The sequence below is a fragment of the Pelodiscus sinensis genome, chromosome 1 (assembly GCF_052426305.1).
Source record: "Pelodiscus sinensis isolate ZL-2025 chromosome 1, ASM5242630v1, whole genome shotgun sequence".
Classification (NCBI taxonomy): Eukaryota; Metazoa; Chordata; order Testudines; family Trionychidae; genus Pelodiscus; species Pelodiscus sinensis.
This window is the reverse complement of record NC_143052.1, coordinates 108,844,982-108,862,803: the sequence shown is the minus strand read 5'-3', so window position 1 is coordinate 108,862,803 and position 17,822 is coordinate 108,844,982. Positions and strand designations below refer to the sequence as shown.

General features: G+C 43.6%; 1 protein-coding gene across 2 annotated transcripts in view; it reads right to left on the bottom strand.

Annotated features, from left to right (window-relative positions):
• OVCH1 (ovochymase 1) overlaps positions 1-17,822 on the bottom strand; it is a 67,516-nt gene that overhangs the window by 18,739 nt on the left and 30,955 nt on the right. Inside the window, exons 19-23 of one of the 2 annotated variants that reach the window (XM_075940721.2) lie at positions 17,400-17,557; positions 15,854-16,010; positions 13,778-13,882; positions 8,792-9,013; positions 4,219-4,344 (exon numbers count right to left, since the gene is read on the bottom strand). In XM_075940721.2, the coding sequence (XP_075796836.2) occupies positions 4,219-4,344; positions 8,792-9,013; positions 13,778-13,882; positions 15,854-16,010; positions 17,400-17,557 (768 nt within the window). The remainder of the gene's footprint in view (positions 1-4,218; positions 4,345-8,791; positions 9,014-13,777; positions 13,883-15,853; positions 16,011-17,399; positions 17,558-17,822) is intronic. The other variant, XM_075940722.2, reaches the window with a different exon arrangement.

The following is a 17,822-nucleotide window of genomic DNA, read 5'->3' as shown; positions in this document are numbered from 1 at the left end:
GCTCTTCCCTTTAAAAACACGGGCTCCTGTAACAAACTTGCCCGATCCAAAGCAAAACATAAAGTTTAAAATAAGTTTAACAGTTTAAAAAAAGTGTTCCTCCAAATCCTAAGGGGGAGGGAAAAAAAAAACCAAACAAACCTGCTTTAAGAAATAACTTGTTTCTTGCAGCCTCTTTTAATCATCTTAGCAATGAAACAGTCAAGTTAAACATTTAGCTACAGACACTTTGTTAAATCTATTAAAGAAAAAATAAGGAATTCTACTGAAACTTAATTGGTTAACCGCATAAAAAAATAGAATCTATACATTGTAAATTTGTAAAACCTGCACCCTAAAAGTTAAATGTGTCTTCCAAGAAACCTAATTATTGTTTAAAAAAATCCAAGCCCAGAAACTTCACAGTGTTTCTGTTCAAGGCTAAGCTGATAGCACCTTTGGCTTGCTTTCAGATCCAAGGTTGTGTGTGTCTGCAAACTGCCTGTCTGTTCTGGAAGGGGGGGAGCACTGTCCCCCATAAGTAAGTCTGTAACATTGCATGTAATTCTTTTCAGGAAAGAAAAACCTTTTGCTTGCTGAAATAGTAACTAGCAAGCACCTTGTTCTAAAAGTTTCTGTAGCAGTAAATAAAATAAGCCTGGTCTGCAGTACAAAAAAAAAAAACTGAGGCATGCCACTAATAAGGAAAGCTAGCAGCTCAGAGGTAATTCAAGAGAGTGAAAGGTCACAAGTACCGATAAAGCTCTCTTGTTCTCAAAAAGTTACAGCTCACTCACCCATAAAAGTGGTAAGGAACTAGATGTAACTAGTTCCCCTAGCAGATCTTAGGCAGTATTTTAAGTTATAATGGGCCACCCCGACGGAGGTAAAAATGTTTTCTTTGTCTTTCAAATCATCAAAAAGCGCTAATATCATATAAAAATTAACCGAAGGAAAAAAAAAAACCATGGTTCTGTGTCATAACATAAGTTTGTGTTCTGTCCAAATTTGTCTTGTGTGTATCTTGATTGTAATATATGTATTTCAAACGTTGTGTGTACAATATTGTTGTTCTAATAAAAGAATAATTTAAGTCCCTTAAATAATCTTAATATTGTGCTTTATATAAATGGTTCTTGCCTTTATAATTTTAGTAAAGTTTTAGTAGCAGGCTATGCAGTTTGTACTGTCTGAAATGTAGTGAAATCTGCTCCTCTACCTGCTGTTTTTCCCTTCTCTCCTACCATCGCCAGCTCCTACGCCGTCTCTTTCAGAACTGGCCCTCCTGCAAAACCAAGCCCCAGAATCAGAAAAGCAGGAGTAAAGACTGGCAGGGTGCACCTTGCACCCAGACCACTTGTGGTGCAGCTCTGATGGCCACATTGTTGCCCCAGTGGTCTTGCTACCTCACCTTGCCCCCGTGCTCCCTAAATTGTCGCACGTTGGCAAAAGGGGGGGATGGTAGCAATCCTAAAACAAAATTGGTTTGCTCCCAAATTCTCCCAAGCATCCAAAGATTACTGTCTGGCTTGCCCTGTCTGCCAAGCCCACAACGTGGGTAAACCTGTAAAGACAGTTCCGGCAACCAGACCTCCGCCTTTAGGACCATTTCTGAATTTACAAATGGACTTTATTCAGTTGCTTAAATGTCAATCTTTTCAATAATGTGCTGGTTATTGTTTGCTTGTTTTTGGGATGGGTAGAAGCTTATCCCTGAAGGAAACATAATGACATCACAGTAGCTAAGAAACTTCTAAATTATTACATCCCATCATGGAAAATACACCTTGTGATCTCCAGTGATAAAGGTACCCACTTTACTGGGCAAATTGTTAAAAAAAAAAAAACTGGAAAAGTACTACTGTACCAGACAAGCACTGCACTGTGCACGACACCTAGAGAGCGCACAAACAGTAAAAAGATAAAACAGGATTTTAAAGAACGAACTTGCTAAAATATGTAAAAACTCTTGCTTAACATAGATAGTAGCACTCCCAATTGCCCTAATGAGCATGAGAGCCACTCCTAATCAGAAAACTGGACTCAGTCCACATAAAATTGCATGTGGCCAACCTATGAAACTGTTAAGCAGCCCAGAAATTGACCTGGCTGATGCCACACTCGTTAAAAGAAGCATAGTCAAGTATTGCCAGGAACTTATAAGGTGTGTACAGTCTCATCATTCACAGGTTAAGGCCCCGACTAAGCTGTGCCTTAAACTACAACCAGGAGACTGGGTTTGCGTGAAAGTTCACCAGCGGAAGACTGCCCTGAAACCCAGGTGAAAGGATCCCTACCAAGTCCTTCTGACCACCCATACTGCTGTAAAGTGCAAAGAATTGCCCACCTGGATTCACGCATCCCACTGCAAACCCGTTCCAGTCCCTACAGAGGTTGTCCCCAACAAGGAGCACCGCAGACCTGGTACTGGAGACCCAGGTCCAGAAGCAAATGGAAATCACCACAGACCTGGTACCAAAAACCCAGGTCCAAAAGTAGACAAGGATCAGCACAGGCTTGGTACCGGCAATCCAGGCCCAGAAGCAGACGAGCCTGAGAGACCAAGGCTAAGGTACCAGCTAAGAACCTGCCAGCGATAGGTGAAGCAAACTACGAAGTCCTGAAGAACAGCCAGCATAAGGCTGGACAAACAATTCATGTTAAGCTTATGCTTAATCTTATTTTTAATATTTAGTAGTTATAACCTATATGGTTCAAATGTGTTTATGCTTTTAATAAACCAAGTTTCCCAAAAATTTAATTCTACAGGTTGCTGAATATGTGCTCACAGTCCGGTATATTCAGAAGGAGGCATCCCAATAATTCCAGTCCCACTAAACAACACTCAAATGAATGGCACACTGTTTAGTAAACTAAGCCAAATAATACTTGGCAGGATAAAGGGTTTACTAACCCAGGGTATATCCGCCTAGCCTTGACCCCAATTGGAAAGTACTGCTAGACATGTAACGGTTCAGGAGCCAGGGTGAGAAAAAGCCAAACCAAATGGCCCTAGACTATGTCCTAGCTAGTAAGAGCGGGGTTTGTGCCTTAGTAAAAAAAAAATGCTGTAGGTATATTTCTAACACCAGAAAAAAAGTAAAGGAAGATGCCTCAAAAATTAAAAGAACTGTGAAACGCCTAAGGCAGGGGGAAGACTGGACCCTCTAGGATTGGTTGAGAGGCTAGTTTAGACATGTAAAAACTTGGATTTTGCAAAAAGTAGTTTTAGTATTGGCTATTTTCTTTTGTGCTTATTGCTGTTTCTTGTTAATCAAATGCTGTATTTCTTGTATTCTAAAAAACACAAAATAGACCCTTACCAAAAAAAATGTGAAACTCATAATGTTAAAATAGGATAAGCAAAGAAAGAAACAAAAAATGTACATAAATACTTTAATGGAAAATGGAGGTATAAAATGGTTTCAAGGTTAGCCTTTAAAAGGCTAAAAGGGGGGAGTTGTGGAAGCTGTAGAAACCATTTTCATATTTAGCTAGAAGCCATCTTGTATATCAAAAACCATTTCAGCTTTTCTCTCAAGCACGTAGACCAAAGTAAACTTTCTGTCACCCCGTGAGAAGAGGCCTACAGGATGGGCTATTGGTATGTGTTAATTGGGCTGGTTGGGACAGGAGATGTACTCCCTCGCACCTGTCCGCCATCTTGTTAATAAGGCTTTGTTTTTCCAAATTTAATTGAGGATTTCTGTAATTGGATGCCCTAACATCAGACTGTTTGGTTAAGGGTATAAAGATACTAGGATTAATTGTATTAGCAGCTTTACTGGGTCTGGCTCTGCTGTGACCACGTTTGGCTCATGCTGTGCTTTATTAATTAATAAAGCTGCTTGTTAGCTGCCTAAACACAGAGGAGCGTGTTTTTGCTTCGACAAAACAAAACAGTTGAGTTACCAATTAGATAGCAAAAGTGATTATTTTTTGTTATTCCAGACATTTCTGCTTATTTAACTAGTCTGTAAAAAGAAGCAAACTCGTCCATTTTAGTGTCATTGAAGCTTTCTTCTTTTAGTGTTTTGCTAATGTTTCATATTGGACTCTGTAAAATAAGCTCTCAATTTTGGTGCTCAATAAGAGCTTAGCTGGTTTCTCTAGAAGAGAGTCCTCTGTTCTAGATCTGCCCCACTGCCTTCTGGTGTAGTTTGAATTTGGGGTTGGATAGGTCAGCTCATTCTCTACCAGCCATTTCTCTCTAGCAGGGGGCGTGGTACCCTACCATACCTTGGATTCTGAAGACCATGTACTCCATGCCAAAGGCAGCAAGGGTAACAGAATGGAACACCACTTTCACCACAGGGCCAGGACTCAGAAAGGTCATAGGAGTCAGCAGGACACCACACAGTTCAGCTAGGAGAGAAACCAACCCAAACAAAGGAGAAATATTAGAGACAGTCCTGGATAAAAATCCTGTAAGTGCAACTTTCAATTGCAGGATACAAAATTCAGACTCAGTTCTTTCTGGGGAAGTTGAAGATTAGGGGGGGGGGGGAAGAAGTACAAAACCCTAATACATGCAGTACTGGGAAAACTATACAAGCCATAAGTCATTTATCTGTATTTTTCAACGTCTGTCTTTAAGAAAAAAATATTTAGCTTGTAAGAATGTATTAAAAAATCATTCTGCATAAAAGGTTTACACTTAAAAAAATTGATTAAAGTTATCATGGGGAAAACTATGGAGGAATTTAGAGAGGTCTGACGAATGACAACTGACATTGAAATTCCAAGAGTTAAGCTCTATTCATAAATAAAAACAATGGTCATCACATCAGAACAAAGTAAAGGTCTTTAAATCAAACTTAGTTCTCAAGCATTATTTCTCTTACTTTGCCTATCTGTAAAGTTCCATGACCAATGGAAATACTTTGCAGGTTTGTGTACACAGTACAAAAAAAAAAAAAAAAATTACCAGCAACCTAATCCTTCCAAGCTTACCTATAATTTATAGATCAGAACTCCATTAATATGCCATAACTTAAGGACAAAGTAGAAAACAGAACTGTGGTCACGCTATATCCTGCAGATAATTGAAATCAGATGGACTGTTAGTTTGCCATCTAGGGGGCCGGATTAACATGTGGGGCTCTGCTGGGGGATACCCTTTGTGTGGGCCTCTGAATCTGAAAGTTTCCAATACCCTGTTGCACTCTGTCTTGTTTGAATCTTCTCATTCCCATTTATTTTATTTCCCCTCTCTCCAGTTTTTCTGCATAAATGCAGATGGCGCTAGAGGATTGTCTCAGCTCTGCCTGCTCAATGCAAACTGCTGGAAAGAGGTCTGAAAATAGCTTTTCCTTTAGGCATATCAGAAGTGGAGTATAGTTAGAGAATCTGAATGGTAAATTCAAGCTGCCAAGGGGCTGACAGGTCTCAAGGACAACAAGGTCTCCCCATCTCAGGTTAGTTTCCCTGCATTCCTTGCTCTGTTATGGTTAACTACATCAACTGCTCCTATTATTTTCTCCCTGTGGCTTTTAAGCCCCTCTTTTTCCTCAGAAAGGTAAGTTGTCTGTCAATATGCAGGGAGGCACTTTTTAAAAACAAATGAGAAAAGCCTTATTTCTCCCCAAGCCAACACCAAATTCCCAGACCCTCTCCTGAAACACTTTACAATTAGCACTCCACTTCTACTCATAGCACATATGGAATGAGAAGGCAAACACAAATGAAACTCCTTTTAGGTGGAGCAGGAATTCAATCAGCCTAGGGAGCACACCGGTAGCTAGTTATATGCCTCTTCCTGACCCCCTCACAGCACTTTTAAATAGAAGAAAAAAAAGTTTCCCACCTACCCATTTCCTCACTGTGATTCCAAGGTTATTTTTGTGACTTTCCCTTTTCCTCTGCACATAGCAGCTCCCGTTCTATTTTAGGATGGGGAGCACAGAGTGTGCACCTGAACTATACCAGTGGGTAGGTAAGGCTCTGTGGCCTCCAAGTAAAGCTACAATCAGGATGGCCATTTCTAGGGTTTAAAGCTATGAATCTGTAAGTTAGACTTGCATAAAACCAGTAAGACAATGTTGAAGCTGACACCTTTGCTTTCTTTAAGTTTCTTCTCTTCAGTCCTATTCCATACTCCCTGTAGATTTTAAAATGTAGGCACAATCTCTCATTTAAGGAGACTTATTTCTTAGCTGGTGGGTCTAGAAGATTGAAAAAGACAATTGAGTGATGAGGCAATGTGTACATCACCACCCCGCCCCCCCCTTCTCCTCCTGCTGTGGGAGAGCCCAAATGGCCCCTTGCACTGCTGACTCCCCCCACGGTGGCCCGGCTGAGGGGCACTGCACTCAGCTGAGTGCCACAGAGGGAGGGGAAGGGGAGGGGAGCAGTGATGGACACAGCCCCACCCCCAGCTGTGTACATCACTGCCCTGATCCCTTCCTCTCCTTCTGTGGTGGCTCAGCTGAGAGTTGCATGCTCAGCCGGGCCGCCACAGGAAAGGAGAGGCGGGTAGGGTTGCCAGGCGTCCAGCATTGTACTAGACAGTTTGGTATTTTCACACTGTCCGGTTAAAAAAAAAAATCAGAAAATACTGGACATGTGCAGTGTCCGGTATTTTCTGATTTTTCCAGCTGTGCAATGGATGGAAGCCTGGTGGGGGGAGTGGCTGGGCGTCCCGGCTGGGAGGCGGGCCCGTGATTGCCGCTGGGAGCCAGTCAGTTGAGTTGGGTGGGGGGGGTGGGGGAGGTGGAGAGGGGGAGGAAGCCTCCTCCTCAGTCGTGTGTCACCGGGACCCTGCGCATGACAAAGCGGCAAGTGCCTAGGTCTGTCCCGCTCCCCGCCAGCTAATTTGCTCACCCCCCCCACACCCTTCCTGGCTGGCCGGCCCTCCCCCACTTCCCGTCCTGATCTTCCCCAGCAAGCCCCCCTGCACTCCCCTCCCCCCCCCCAGCTCTGCTTCCCACCAGCCCGATCCTCTTCCTGATCTCCCCGGTCAGCGCCACTGCACCTCTCCCCACCCCCACCTTCCTCCTGGCCCCTGATCCCCCTTAGCTGTGCTTCCCCGCCCTCCCCTTACTGCCAGCCCCGCCCCCTCCTGGCCAGTGGTTGCCCCCTCCCCGATATCCCACAGCCAGCCCTGTTCCGCCCAACACCCCCCCCCCCCCCACGACCAGCCCTGCTTCCCATTGCCCCATCTGCCCTGGACAGTCCTGTTGGTGCCCCCCCCTCCCGGCCAGCACTTCTCCCTTCCTGGCCGGTCCCCCCTCCCCTCATTGAAGCAGGCCGCCATGGGGGAGAAAGGGGCAGGGTGCTGACGTACACGGCCCGCCCCCCCCCCCTTTCCCTCCAGCCGTGGTGCCCGGCTGAGCTCCCCGGGAGCACGGACCCCAAACGGCTGCTTGCCACTGCTTGCACAGTGCTCAGCCAAGCCGCCACAGAGGGAGGGGAAGGGGGGGTGGGGCGCTGACATACACGGCCAGGAGGCATGGCTATGTATGTCAGCGTTACAGACTCAGACACTGGGCTACTACTATTAAGTTATTTTTAAACAACTTTTGGGGCATCTAAACTCAAAGAGATTTCAGGGCCTTTTTTGTATAATTAATAGAATGTTATGAGCTGGGTACAAACCTTGTTAGGGTATAAAATCCTACTGAAATTGGCAGGCATGAACTCATCCTTCTATTTACGGTAACTAAGATAAGGTTTGAGTGCCCACCTAGGAATTCTTGGGAGAGTATGGTTTGGAGTATGTGGGGGGCAGGGAGGGAGAACACGGGGAAGAGATCATACGAACTAAGGCCAGATAAGAGCAGAGACAAACAGAAGTGAAGGACCAGCTGGAAGCACAGTGGCAGTAAAACCTGGGGAGGTCTCTGGGATAGGGTGAAGGCTTTAAAATTAACCCTCCCCCCCCACACAAAAACACCTTTCCTGCTATTTGGATTCCCTCTGCATTCAGAGGCGCAGGACTTCTTCCATGCTTTATAAAGCCCCCCAAAAGGTAGCTTCATATCAAAAATACAAGAGGACATTAATTTCTACTCCCAACTGGAACAGCCTACTTGACCTCTAATTTGAGTAGTTTGGGCCAAATGGGGTAACACTATGTTATATACATTAGACCAGCAGTTCCCAAACTTTTTGGCATCACACCCCCTTCTTGAAAAACCCTCATACCCCCCCCCCCCAGCAAAACTTGAGCAAACTTGCACAGCAAATCTTGATGGGGGGCTGGGTTGCCTCACAACTCCCCCCCCCCCCCCGGAATTTCTGCACACCCCCCATGCATTAGACTATCATAGTTGCACCAATGTGGGGAGTGCACTCCCATCAGCTTAACTCCTGACTTCACGTGCCACACCACAGAGTAAACCACACAAGGTAAACCAAAGTTTTTGTAGTGCAGATATACTCTTACTCGTTGCTCTAGCATGCACTGTAACAAGTCATCTCGTTGCCATGACCTAATTATATAACCCTATCATCAGGGATACATTTCTTACAAAAGTGAACTAAAATATTTTTACTTCAGACTGTACAGCACCTAAAAAACCCAACCATAGATTTAGCCCTGAAGTTATCCAAAAATACTACACTATGGTTTCCATATACTCTCCCTTGCCATATAAACTACTACTTTAAGGACCCAACTCTCTGCTGTTTTGAATTGATGCCCGATGTCCAAACATACTCAGCAGAGAATCTGGCCTTAAAATTCAGCTTAAGGTAAATTCAGCCTGCATTATGGCATGGTCACACTATGGATACTGGCCAGTTTTAGAAGAGATACCACATTCAGAGGAGAAACTAAGAGCACTGAAAAAGCTGCAGTTAGATTATTTACCTACTACTTTTCTTCCTCTTTGGCTCTTTTCATATATCCCCAGGAGTGCCATTTGGCAATTCTGCGAGGCTGGTATTGATGCATACTTCACTGTGAGCTTTGCCATGCCTCTGGGGGACATTCGGAGCACCCAAGAGCAATTCAGGCTTCCCACATAGCCTGGCGAGCAAGGGGATGAGAAGAAACCTCTTGGTTCTGTTAACTCCACTTCCGATGGACATTCTGCATAGAGAAATATATGCTGGTTATTGAAGTATTGAGGAAGGAACTGTAGAACAGCACAAGCTCTATTAGTTACGTCTTAGCTCAGATATCCAAAGAGGATAGCATGACCAAATGGGAAACCGCTTGCTTGTTAGGTGTCAAGTATCAGAGAGGTAGCCATGTTCGCCGCTTTTGCAGATTCAGACTAAGAGTCCTGTGGCACCTTATAGACTAACCGAAGTGTTGGAGCATAAGCTTTAGTGGGCAAAGACCCACTTCGTCTGCATGCATGCAGACGAAGTGGGTCTTTGCCCACTAAAGCTTATGCTCCAACACTTCGGTTAGTCTATAAGGTGCCACAGGACTCTTCGCTGCTTGCTTATTAGTACTGCATATTACTTCTTCAGTCTTCCTGTCATCACTGAGACCCAGAGCACTAAGTGTCTCTTGTAAGACAAAGGATGAAAGTTTGCCCTCAGTTACAAATGTGCAATCCTCAAAGCCAATGGAAATGCACATGAGTAATCAAGAGCAAAAACTTGCTTCTCCCCAATAAAGCTATTGTATACTTCTCATTAGTTTGTATGTAGGCATTCCCCAGGTCTCTAATGCCTGAAATGATAGATGTGAAGCACTGAAAACTCATCCTCTGTACTAAAGTGCTCAGTGATACAAAGCAAGCAGAAAGCCCCAGCAGTCCAGGACTGGAAGTGAGATAGGCAACATCTCCAAAGTGATTGTGCGCCCAGACTGTCAGGCCTCTAAAATGGGAGATTAAAATAAAGAGGCAAATCTGGCTTAACAGCCAATCATCTAGGACAGCCCCAGATTGAAGTGGCTAATCTTGATTTTTCTCACCATTGTATACCCATCTCAAGCATTCATATGTTAAATTGATCTGCACAATTTTCCAGTGTGATGATTCGTTCTTTATCTGGACACTGGTCTCTTACTAACCTGTCCAGCCTTAAAGCAACAGCTCCAGCAAGTTAATGAATTTTTTGAAGAAATCAAAGAACCCTCTCTCTGCTTAGAAAGCACAAAGATAAGGGAACAAGAAAAAGTTGTGTTGGCTTGTGCTCCATGCACACAGATAGGAAATACTGACTTTGATTCCCAAGTGGAAAGAGACAAATCAATAGGGAAATATTTTGAAGCATCTGCGTGAGTGTTATAAAACAGGAGCGAAAATTAAAGTGACAGGAGCGAAAATTAAAGTGTAGTGAGAACGGTTTCTCTTTAATCCTGTATATAATACAGCTTTTTGCATCTCACAGCAGTATCTATAACCTCTTCAGAAAAGCTTTAGTATTTGGTTAGTCATTCTCTCTAATGAGGTTTGTGAAATCCCTGCTAAAATTAGCAATGACATCACCACCCCTCGTCCGAGACATTATTCATCAGCATTCCCTTCTCATAATGGGAAAAAGCCAGCAGTTCAGATTTTAGCAGCTGGGTGGTTAGGCCAAGAATGCAAAGGAATATGTAGCCTCGCTCTCATTTTAACTGCCTATATAGAGAATAATCAAATGCTGAGGTTTATATGCTGGTAACTGATGCTGTCTGCATGGAAGAGGTATCACAACTGTGTGGGCATTCCCACCCCATAGTAGCCCAATGTCTGAGAGTCTGTAATGCTGAAATGCTGGCTGTTCCCTCTCAACGGTCCATGCTGCATGGGGAGTGCAGGGCCCAAACAGCCACTTGTGTCCCCGCAGTGGCATGGCTGAGCGGTGCAGAAGTCAGCCGAGCGCCATGGTGGGAGGCGAAGGGGGGCAAGGCAGTGACGTGCAGCGTGACAGCGGATCCAGGCCCCGCCCATGAACATCACCGCCCCACCCCCCTTCACCTCCTGCTGTGGTGCTTGGCTGACTTCTGTGCTGCTCAGGCAGGCCACCGCGTGGGAACAAGCGGCGCAAGCGACCATTTGGGCTCCGCGGTCCCCATGCAGCCTGAGGAGTGCGGAGCCCAAACAGCCATTTGGGCTTCGCAGTCCCCCGAGTGAGAGGCAGGAGGTGGAGGAGAGCTGAAAGAGGGGGGGGAGGGGGGACAGAAGGTAGGAGGAGAGAGAGAGATGGAGCAAGAGACCGGAGGCTCAGGAGAGAAGATCGACGTGGAGGAGAGAACTAAAATCCCATCTTAAGATGGGCTAATTGGCTAGTTACCTAGGAACAGCCACAATGGGTCAAATCAAAGATCCATTTAGCCCAGTATCCTGTCTGACAACAGTGGACAATGCCAGGTGCCCCAGAGAGAATGAACATAAACAGGCAATCAAGTGACCTGTCGCCTGTTCCCAGTTTGACAGATAAGCTACGGACACCATCCCTGCCCATCCTGGCTAACAGTCATCCTCCAAGAACTTATCTAGTTCTTTGTTGAGCTCTGTATAACAGGGTTAAAAAAGAGCTAGATAAATTGATGGAGGACAGGTCCATCAATGTCTATTAGTCAGGATGGGCAGGTATGGTGTCCCTAGTGTCCGTGTCAGAAGCTGGGATTGGGTGATGGGATAGATCACTTGAGGATTACCAGTTCTGTTCATTCCCTCTGGGGCACCTGTCATTGGCCATGGTCAGAAGACAAAATACTGAGTTAAATGGACCTCGGGTTTGATCCAATATGGCCGTTCTTGTATTCTTGGCCTTCATAACATCCTCTTGCAAGGAGTCCCACAGGTTGACTGTGTGATGCATGAAGAAATAAATCTGTTTGTTTAAAATCTGCTACTTGTTAGTTCCCTTGAGTAACCCCCTAGTTCTCTGAGTAAATACTTATTTACTTTTTCCACACCTGTCATGATTTTAGAGTGCTCATATATACTTCCTTTCATTCCCCACACTGTCCTGGTGGAACTATTCTTCAGTCTCAATGGCCATCCAAATCCTGGACTACTGCTGAAGTTATCTGCCTGGGTACCAATTACCATGGCTTAGAAGCACATACCAGAGAAAACAGGGAAGCAGTAACAGTGCAAGCAAGCTGAGCCACTGGTAGTAACTCTTGAAGTGGCTGGATGTTTAAAGCAGTGAGCAATAGCACTTGGCAAGGCCCCAAAGCTAATCTTTTTTTTTTTTAAACAGTTCTTTTGTTTACCCTCTATGCTTTCACCATTCTCTTCCTTCAATGTTGTCTGCTTCATCTGTGAAAGAGCAGCTGTCAGTGTGTATTCAGCATACGGCAGATGAGGGAGGTTGAATCAAAGGCCAAATTGTTTATCACCATCCTATTTGCATTGAGGTAGCCTCTACAGCCCCAATCAAAATGGGGACTCGGTTCTACAAGGCGTTGCTGTGCTTATGTACGAGAATCAGTCTCTGCCCTGCACAGCTTACAGTCTGAATAGACAAGACTGGCAGAGCAGCAGACAGGAAATAGTAACCCTTTCTACCTTTAGTCCCCAGGGGTAAGTAAATTGCCCAAGATTGACAGTACATCTGGGGCAGAAGCAGAATTGAATCGAGTGCCTGAACCCCAAAAGGATCCTAATTCTATGGAGGACCTTGGGTCTGCTCTTATCCACCCCATTCCCTTTGAAAACAAAGCTAAGCATTCCCTATGGTCCCCTCCACCGAGTATAGAGTGCTGAGAGGTGGCACTTTAAAATTATGCGTTACCATTGGATCCTCTCTTTCAAAAGACAGCTGTCCAAGGTGCAACCAATAGAATGGTTTACTTTCAAAACATTCCTTGGAACCATGAAAAAAAATGGAACTGTGTTTGGAGCCAAAAGTCTTTTCACTACAATGGGCCTTTCTGAAATCCTTGCAGATTCAGGAGCGTCAAGTATTAGACCTAGTGTTGTCATTCCCTCCACTACTGTAGGTGGTCTTAAAAGCAAGTTCCATTAAGGAAAGCAGGCATAAATCTTAACCTCTAACACCTACATTAGGAGCTTGTCATTGTAGTAAAGACTGGCCTGATCCATATAAAAGTTTGAGAGTCTGCTACTTCCTTCAAGTAGGGGACTTGGTCCATCAACTCAGGTGTCAGCAGTCCATGCCTTCGCTCCGAGGGACCCAGGTTCTGCTCTTGGACCAAGCAGGGTTGGTTACTTTCTAGTTTATCAGTTTGTTAAATGGGCATTCTAACATTTACCCAAATTTGCAAGGATGAGGGTTAATTAGTATTTTAACTCAAGTGAGTCATGATGCTGTAACAAAACCTGCTAATTAGGGGCCAAGTTCTTACTGAAGTAGATACTGGAGAACTAGTTTATAGTGAACAATCAAAATTATATTGCATCCTTTGACCAATTGTTCACGCAATATTTAAAAAAAGATAGAAACTGTTTTCCAATGGGCAGTTATGCTAATACTAGGGGGCTGGGAAGGAGCATGAGAACATGGTGGCTATCGAGTGGCCAAAAATTGCAAAGTGCGGTAATGTTAGGGACACTAACAGCAAGAAAGGTTTCATCTTTTAAAAATAAAAAAACAGAAGAGTCAGAGGAAAAAAAATGGTTGATGGAATGCAAAAGAAAGTCATTTTGTTTGTAAACCCAGTTTAGACTCAACTATCGATTCTCACCTCATCTGCACTCATGTGAGGGTTACAAAAGTTTATTTGTATCTAACTATTGTCTCAGCAGGCAATTCCAAGAAATGCATTATTACAACAAAGCTTTTGGCCTATCCACACTTGAGCAACATTTGCAGAGCTTGGCACCCTGTACAATACAACCAAGCTGAATCTTAGCCACCTTCCACAGGTTACAAGAGTATTCAAGGCAGACAGACAAGCTGCAGTATGAAGTGAGTATAGCTGCAGAAGCATTTTTACCTTGTCTGTATGAAGTGCCCATTAGTTCTGTTGGCTGTTTCATTGGCATCTGCATTAAGGTTTCATGTCCATTACTACTTATCTGAAGTGCAGTTGGTTCAATCTCTGTAGAAACAGGTACAACAAAGTTTATGTAGCCCTGGACACATTTTATTAATCTGTAGAAACACAACTTTGTGGGGAAACCAGACAGTACTCATACACAGGATCAAGACATTCCATAGCCTTGAGTATGAAGTGATAATGAAACACGAAGCCTTGCAAATGAAGCCATCTATCCAGAGGCAGAAGGGAACTTCAACCACAGGAACTGATTTACAGATGAATCTCAGTGCACTTCTCTTCCCGAGACTAATTATTTTAGGGTAAAAAGGCACAGAAAGCTAATGGCCAACACACATTCATAGTAGACCTTCCAATGTGAAAGATTTCTAGCCACCTTTCAATTCATCTGGGGGAGCTGATTGGAGACAGCTCTCATCATGAACCACAGCCATGTGGAATTTTGTTTTACAGTGGTCACTACTCTTACCAATGCTCACGCTGAGTCTGACTATGCTGATATTTGTTTTTCCTCTTCATTTGAGTTAACAGCAAATCTAAAAAAATCATGCTTATTCAATGAAAGTGTACTGGATGACTAGGCTAAGCAGGCCATCAAGTGGATCATTTGTAACCCATTATGCTGGAAATCAGGATAAGGAACTGAGCTGCATTTTACACTAGTACATTTCTATTTACATCATCTATAAAAGCATTATGCTGAGTCGCACATAGCTGCAATATTAAGATAAAAATCTACTCTGCTTAGCAAGAGAAATTATCATTGTAAGAAGGGCCATATTGGGTCAGACCAAAGGTCCATCTAGCCCAATATCCTGTCTGCTGATAGTGGCCAATGCCAGATGTCCCAAAGAGAGTGAACAGAATGGGGTATATTCAAGTAATCCCTCTTCTTTCACCCATTCCCAGCCTCTGACAGAGGCTAGGGACACCATTCCTACCCATCCTGGCCAATAGCCATTGATGGACCTAACCTCCATGAATCTATTTAGCTCTTTCTTGAACCCTGTGGAAGTTCTGATCATCACAACCTCCTCTGGCAAGGAATTCCATAGGCAGACCATGTGCTGTGTGAAGAAAAACGTCCTTTGTTTTAAACCTGCTACCTATTAATTTCATTAGGTGGCTCCTAGTTGTTATGCTATAGGAACAAGTAAATCACTTTTCCTTATTCACTTTTTCCTCCCCGGTCATGACTCTATAGTCTTCTGTCATAGCCTCCCTTAGTCTCCTCTTTTCTAAGCTGAAAACTCCCAATCTTTTTAGCTGCTCTTCATACGGGACCTGTTCCACACCCCTAATCATGTTTGTTTCCCTTTTCTGAACCTTATCCAATGCCAATACCTCTTTGGGATAAGGTGAGCACATCTGTATGCAGTATTCAAGAGATGGGTGTACCATGGTTTTACACAGAGGCAATAAGATGTTCTCTGTCCTATTCTCTATCCCTTTTTTGTTTTGCATCCTCCTGTTCTAGCCTGACAAGATGGATAATTAGAAATATCTGTTGAGATGGGTAGTTGCTACATCAGCAGTGAAATTGCTCTTGGAAAGAGAATAAGCTGTTTGCCCTACTTCAGTTAGGAAGACATCCCAATTCCACAGCAGTTTGTGAAGATATCAAATAGTAGACCAGAGTTTGGTGTACAGTATATCAGTGCACTGTACTTCACATCATTATCCCAGAAGTTATGCCTTTCCAAAATTGGGCTGACTAATTTTTTTAATCCAAAAGCAAGCTTTTTAAACCACCCACTTCATGTGATTTAGAAACAAAGAGAAAAAAAAAAGTTACACCACACAATTTTTTAAACCATTTTTTCCCCAATTTTCAGGAGGGAGAGGGGTGTGTTGGGGAGAAAATATTGGAACCTAAATATATGCATTTCCCTCCCACATTTCCTGTGAGAAATAATGGTATTTTTCTATATTCTGTCCACAGAATAGTTGGATTACTTCCAGAAAATAAATCTTTAAGGACATACACTGCTTAGAAGAAAAAAAGATCTTTACCTCTTATAGTGGATTTGATCCAATCCAGGAAGACCCTCACCCTTGTATAAACTCCTGGTTTCTTTGGTCTGGCACAGCCAACACCCCAGCTGATGATGCCATAAAGAATAAATGGTTCTTTTTCATTATGACAAACCAAGGGGCCACCAGAATCACCCTGAAAGCACAATGAGGGACTTTAGAATATTAGTAGAAACTTCTTGCACTCACGTTCTTCCTATACTCTAAGCTTCTGTTGCTAAGAGTGTAGGAGGAGCAGTCACAGACCATAGCTAAGGGGAAACGTTTGAATAGGAGATCTGAGTGTGCCCAGTTCATCCTCCTGTTTTCTTTATCATGGACTGGGATGGCTAACTCAATACATTAGATTAGAAAGGCAGCGTTATCTAAAGACTTAACGTAGGATTGGGAAACAGGAGGTACTAAATTCAGTCATATTTTATATACAGACCCCATAAACTCATAACATTAGAACTGGAAGGGATCTCGAGAGGGATCAAGTCCATTCCCCTGTCTTCATGGCAGGACCCAGTACCATCTAGACCATCTCTGATAGATGAAAGCCAAAATACACCATGTATAATCTAGACGAGATTCCATAAATGGTCACTCTGAAACTGAACGTGCCTGTAGAATCAGTGTGAAGTGATGAAACCAGCAACAATGGTTGTAGGTCTTTTTCTTTAAAGAGCCACCATGTTCAATCACCACTGAGTTTTGCAGTCCATTACTGTCCATTTTGTTAAGTTCTCAGCCATTTACAAATTACAGAGCTAGCACTGCACAGGTGTAAGACACATATCTACGCCTGAGGGGACTGGTAGGCCATTGGTTGTTATTTATATCACAATCACCACCCTTCCTCCACAGCTGGATTTGCATGCTTCAGTTTCCTTGGTTGCATGAGGGAGAATGCACGGATACCTATTACTTACTCCACTGCCATATTCCTGGCAACAGAATAGGCTGTCAGCTACTAGTTTCTCAAGTGTTTATAAAATAAAAAAAGTGAGTAGAAGTGAAATGTTTTACAGGCATGAATATATTATTATAGATGGAAGCACACAGTAGGTGTGAGACTATCATAAGGAACCTATCGACCTGTTGGACTACTGAACAATTGTTAAATTACCCTCATTAATATAAAAAGTGTAACCCAATGTTCTAATGTGATTCTGCCACCTATTCCCTGAAGCATCATTCAAGAAATGTAAATGGAAGAACAGCCCCTCACCCAGACTTACTCAGGCCCAATCAGAGTTACAATCAAAAACCCAAATAGACCAAATGGTCCTTTTTGCCACTATGCTTCTTCAGCTCCATGTTTTGAATTCAGTTCTAGTTTGGACTAATTGTGTTTTGTTCCTTTGATCGTCTAAGCACCACCCATTCGTGCCAGTTCGAGTGTGGCTGCCTCATTGGCAGGATTTGGTCTACTAACTACCAAACTTTTCCCAACATATCCTGCCAGGTTAAAATACGCAGGGGGGGAAAAAAAATCACTGAGACTCACCTCCAATTAAATTTTCTTTTAGTAGAGACTTACCTGGCAGGAATCCTGACCTCCAGAGGAAGCAAAACCAGCACAAAGCATCCGAGCTGTGATCCCTCCAGGGTGATGAAAATAATAATTTCTCTCACAGACTTCACTCTCCAGGATGGGTACTTGTGTCTGTTGCAGTCGATTAGCAAGGCTCCCATCTGTTGGAGAGAGAAATTGGTAGAGGAACTTTAGCACATTGTAAATTATGTGCAGGGTTAAAAAAAAGCCTGCTGGGGATGCAAACCACCAGAAAGAGAAGTCAGCTGAAAACATGTTCCCCCATGTCTGCTTACTAACAGCAACAATTCTGATCCAACCAGGCTGCTGAGTACAGAAACTGGACTTTCCTCTAAGTCATCTGAACCCTCTGATGATGAGAGCACGGTGTCAGGAATGCAGTTAGGAGGATGCAGGCTGGTGCCCTGT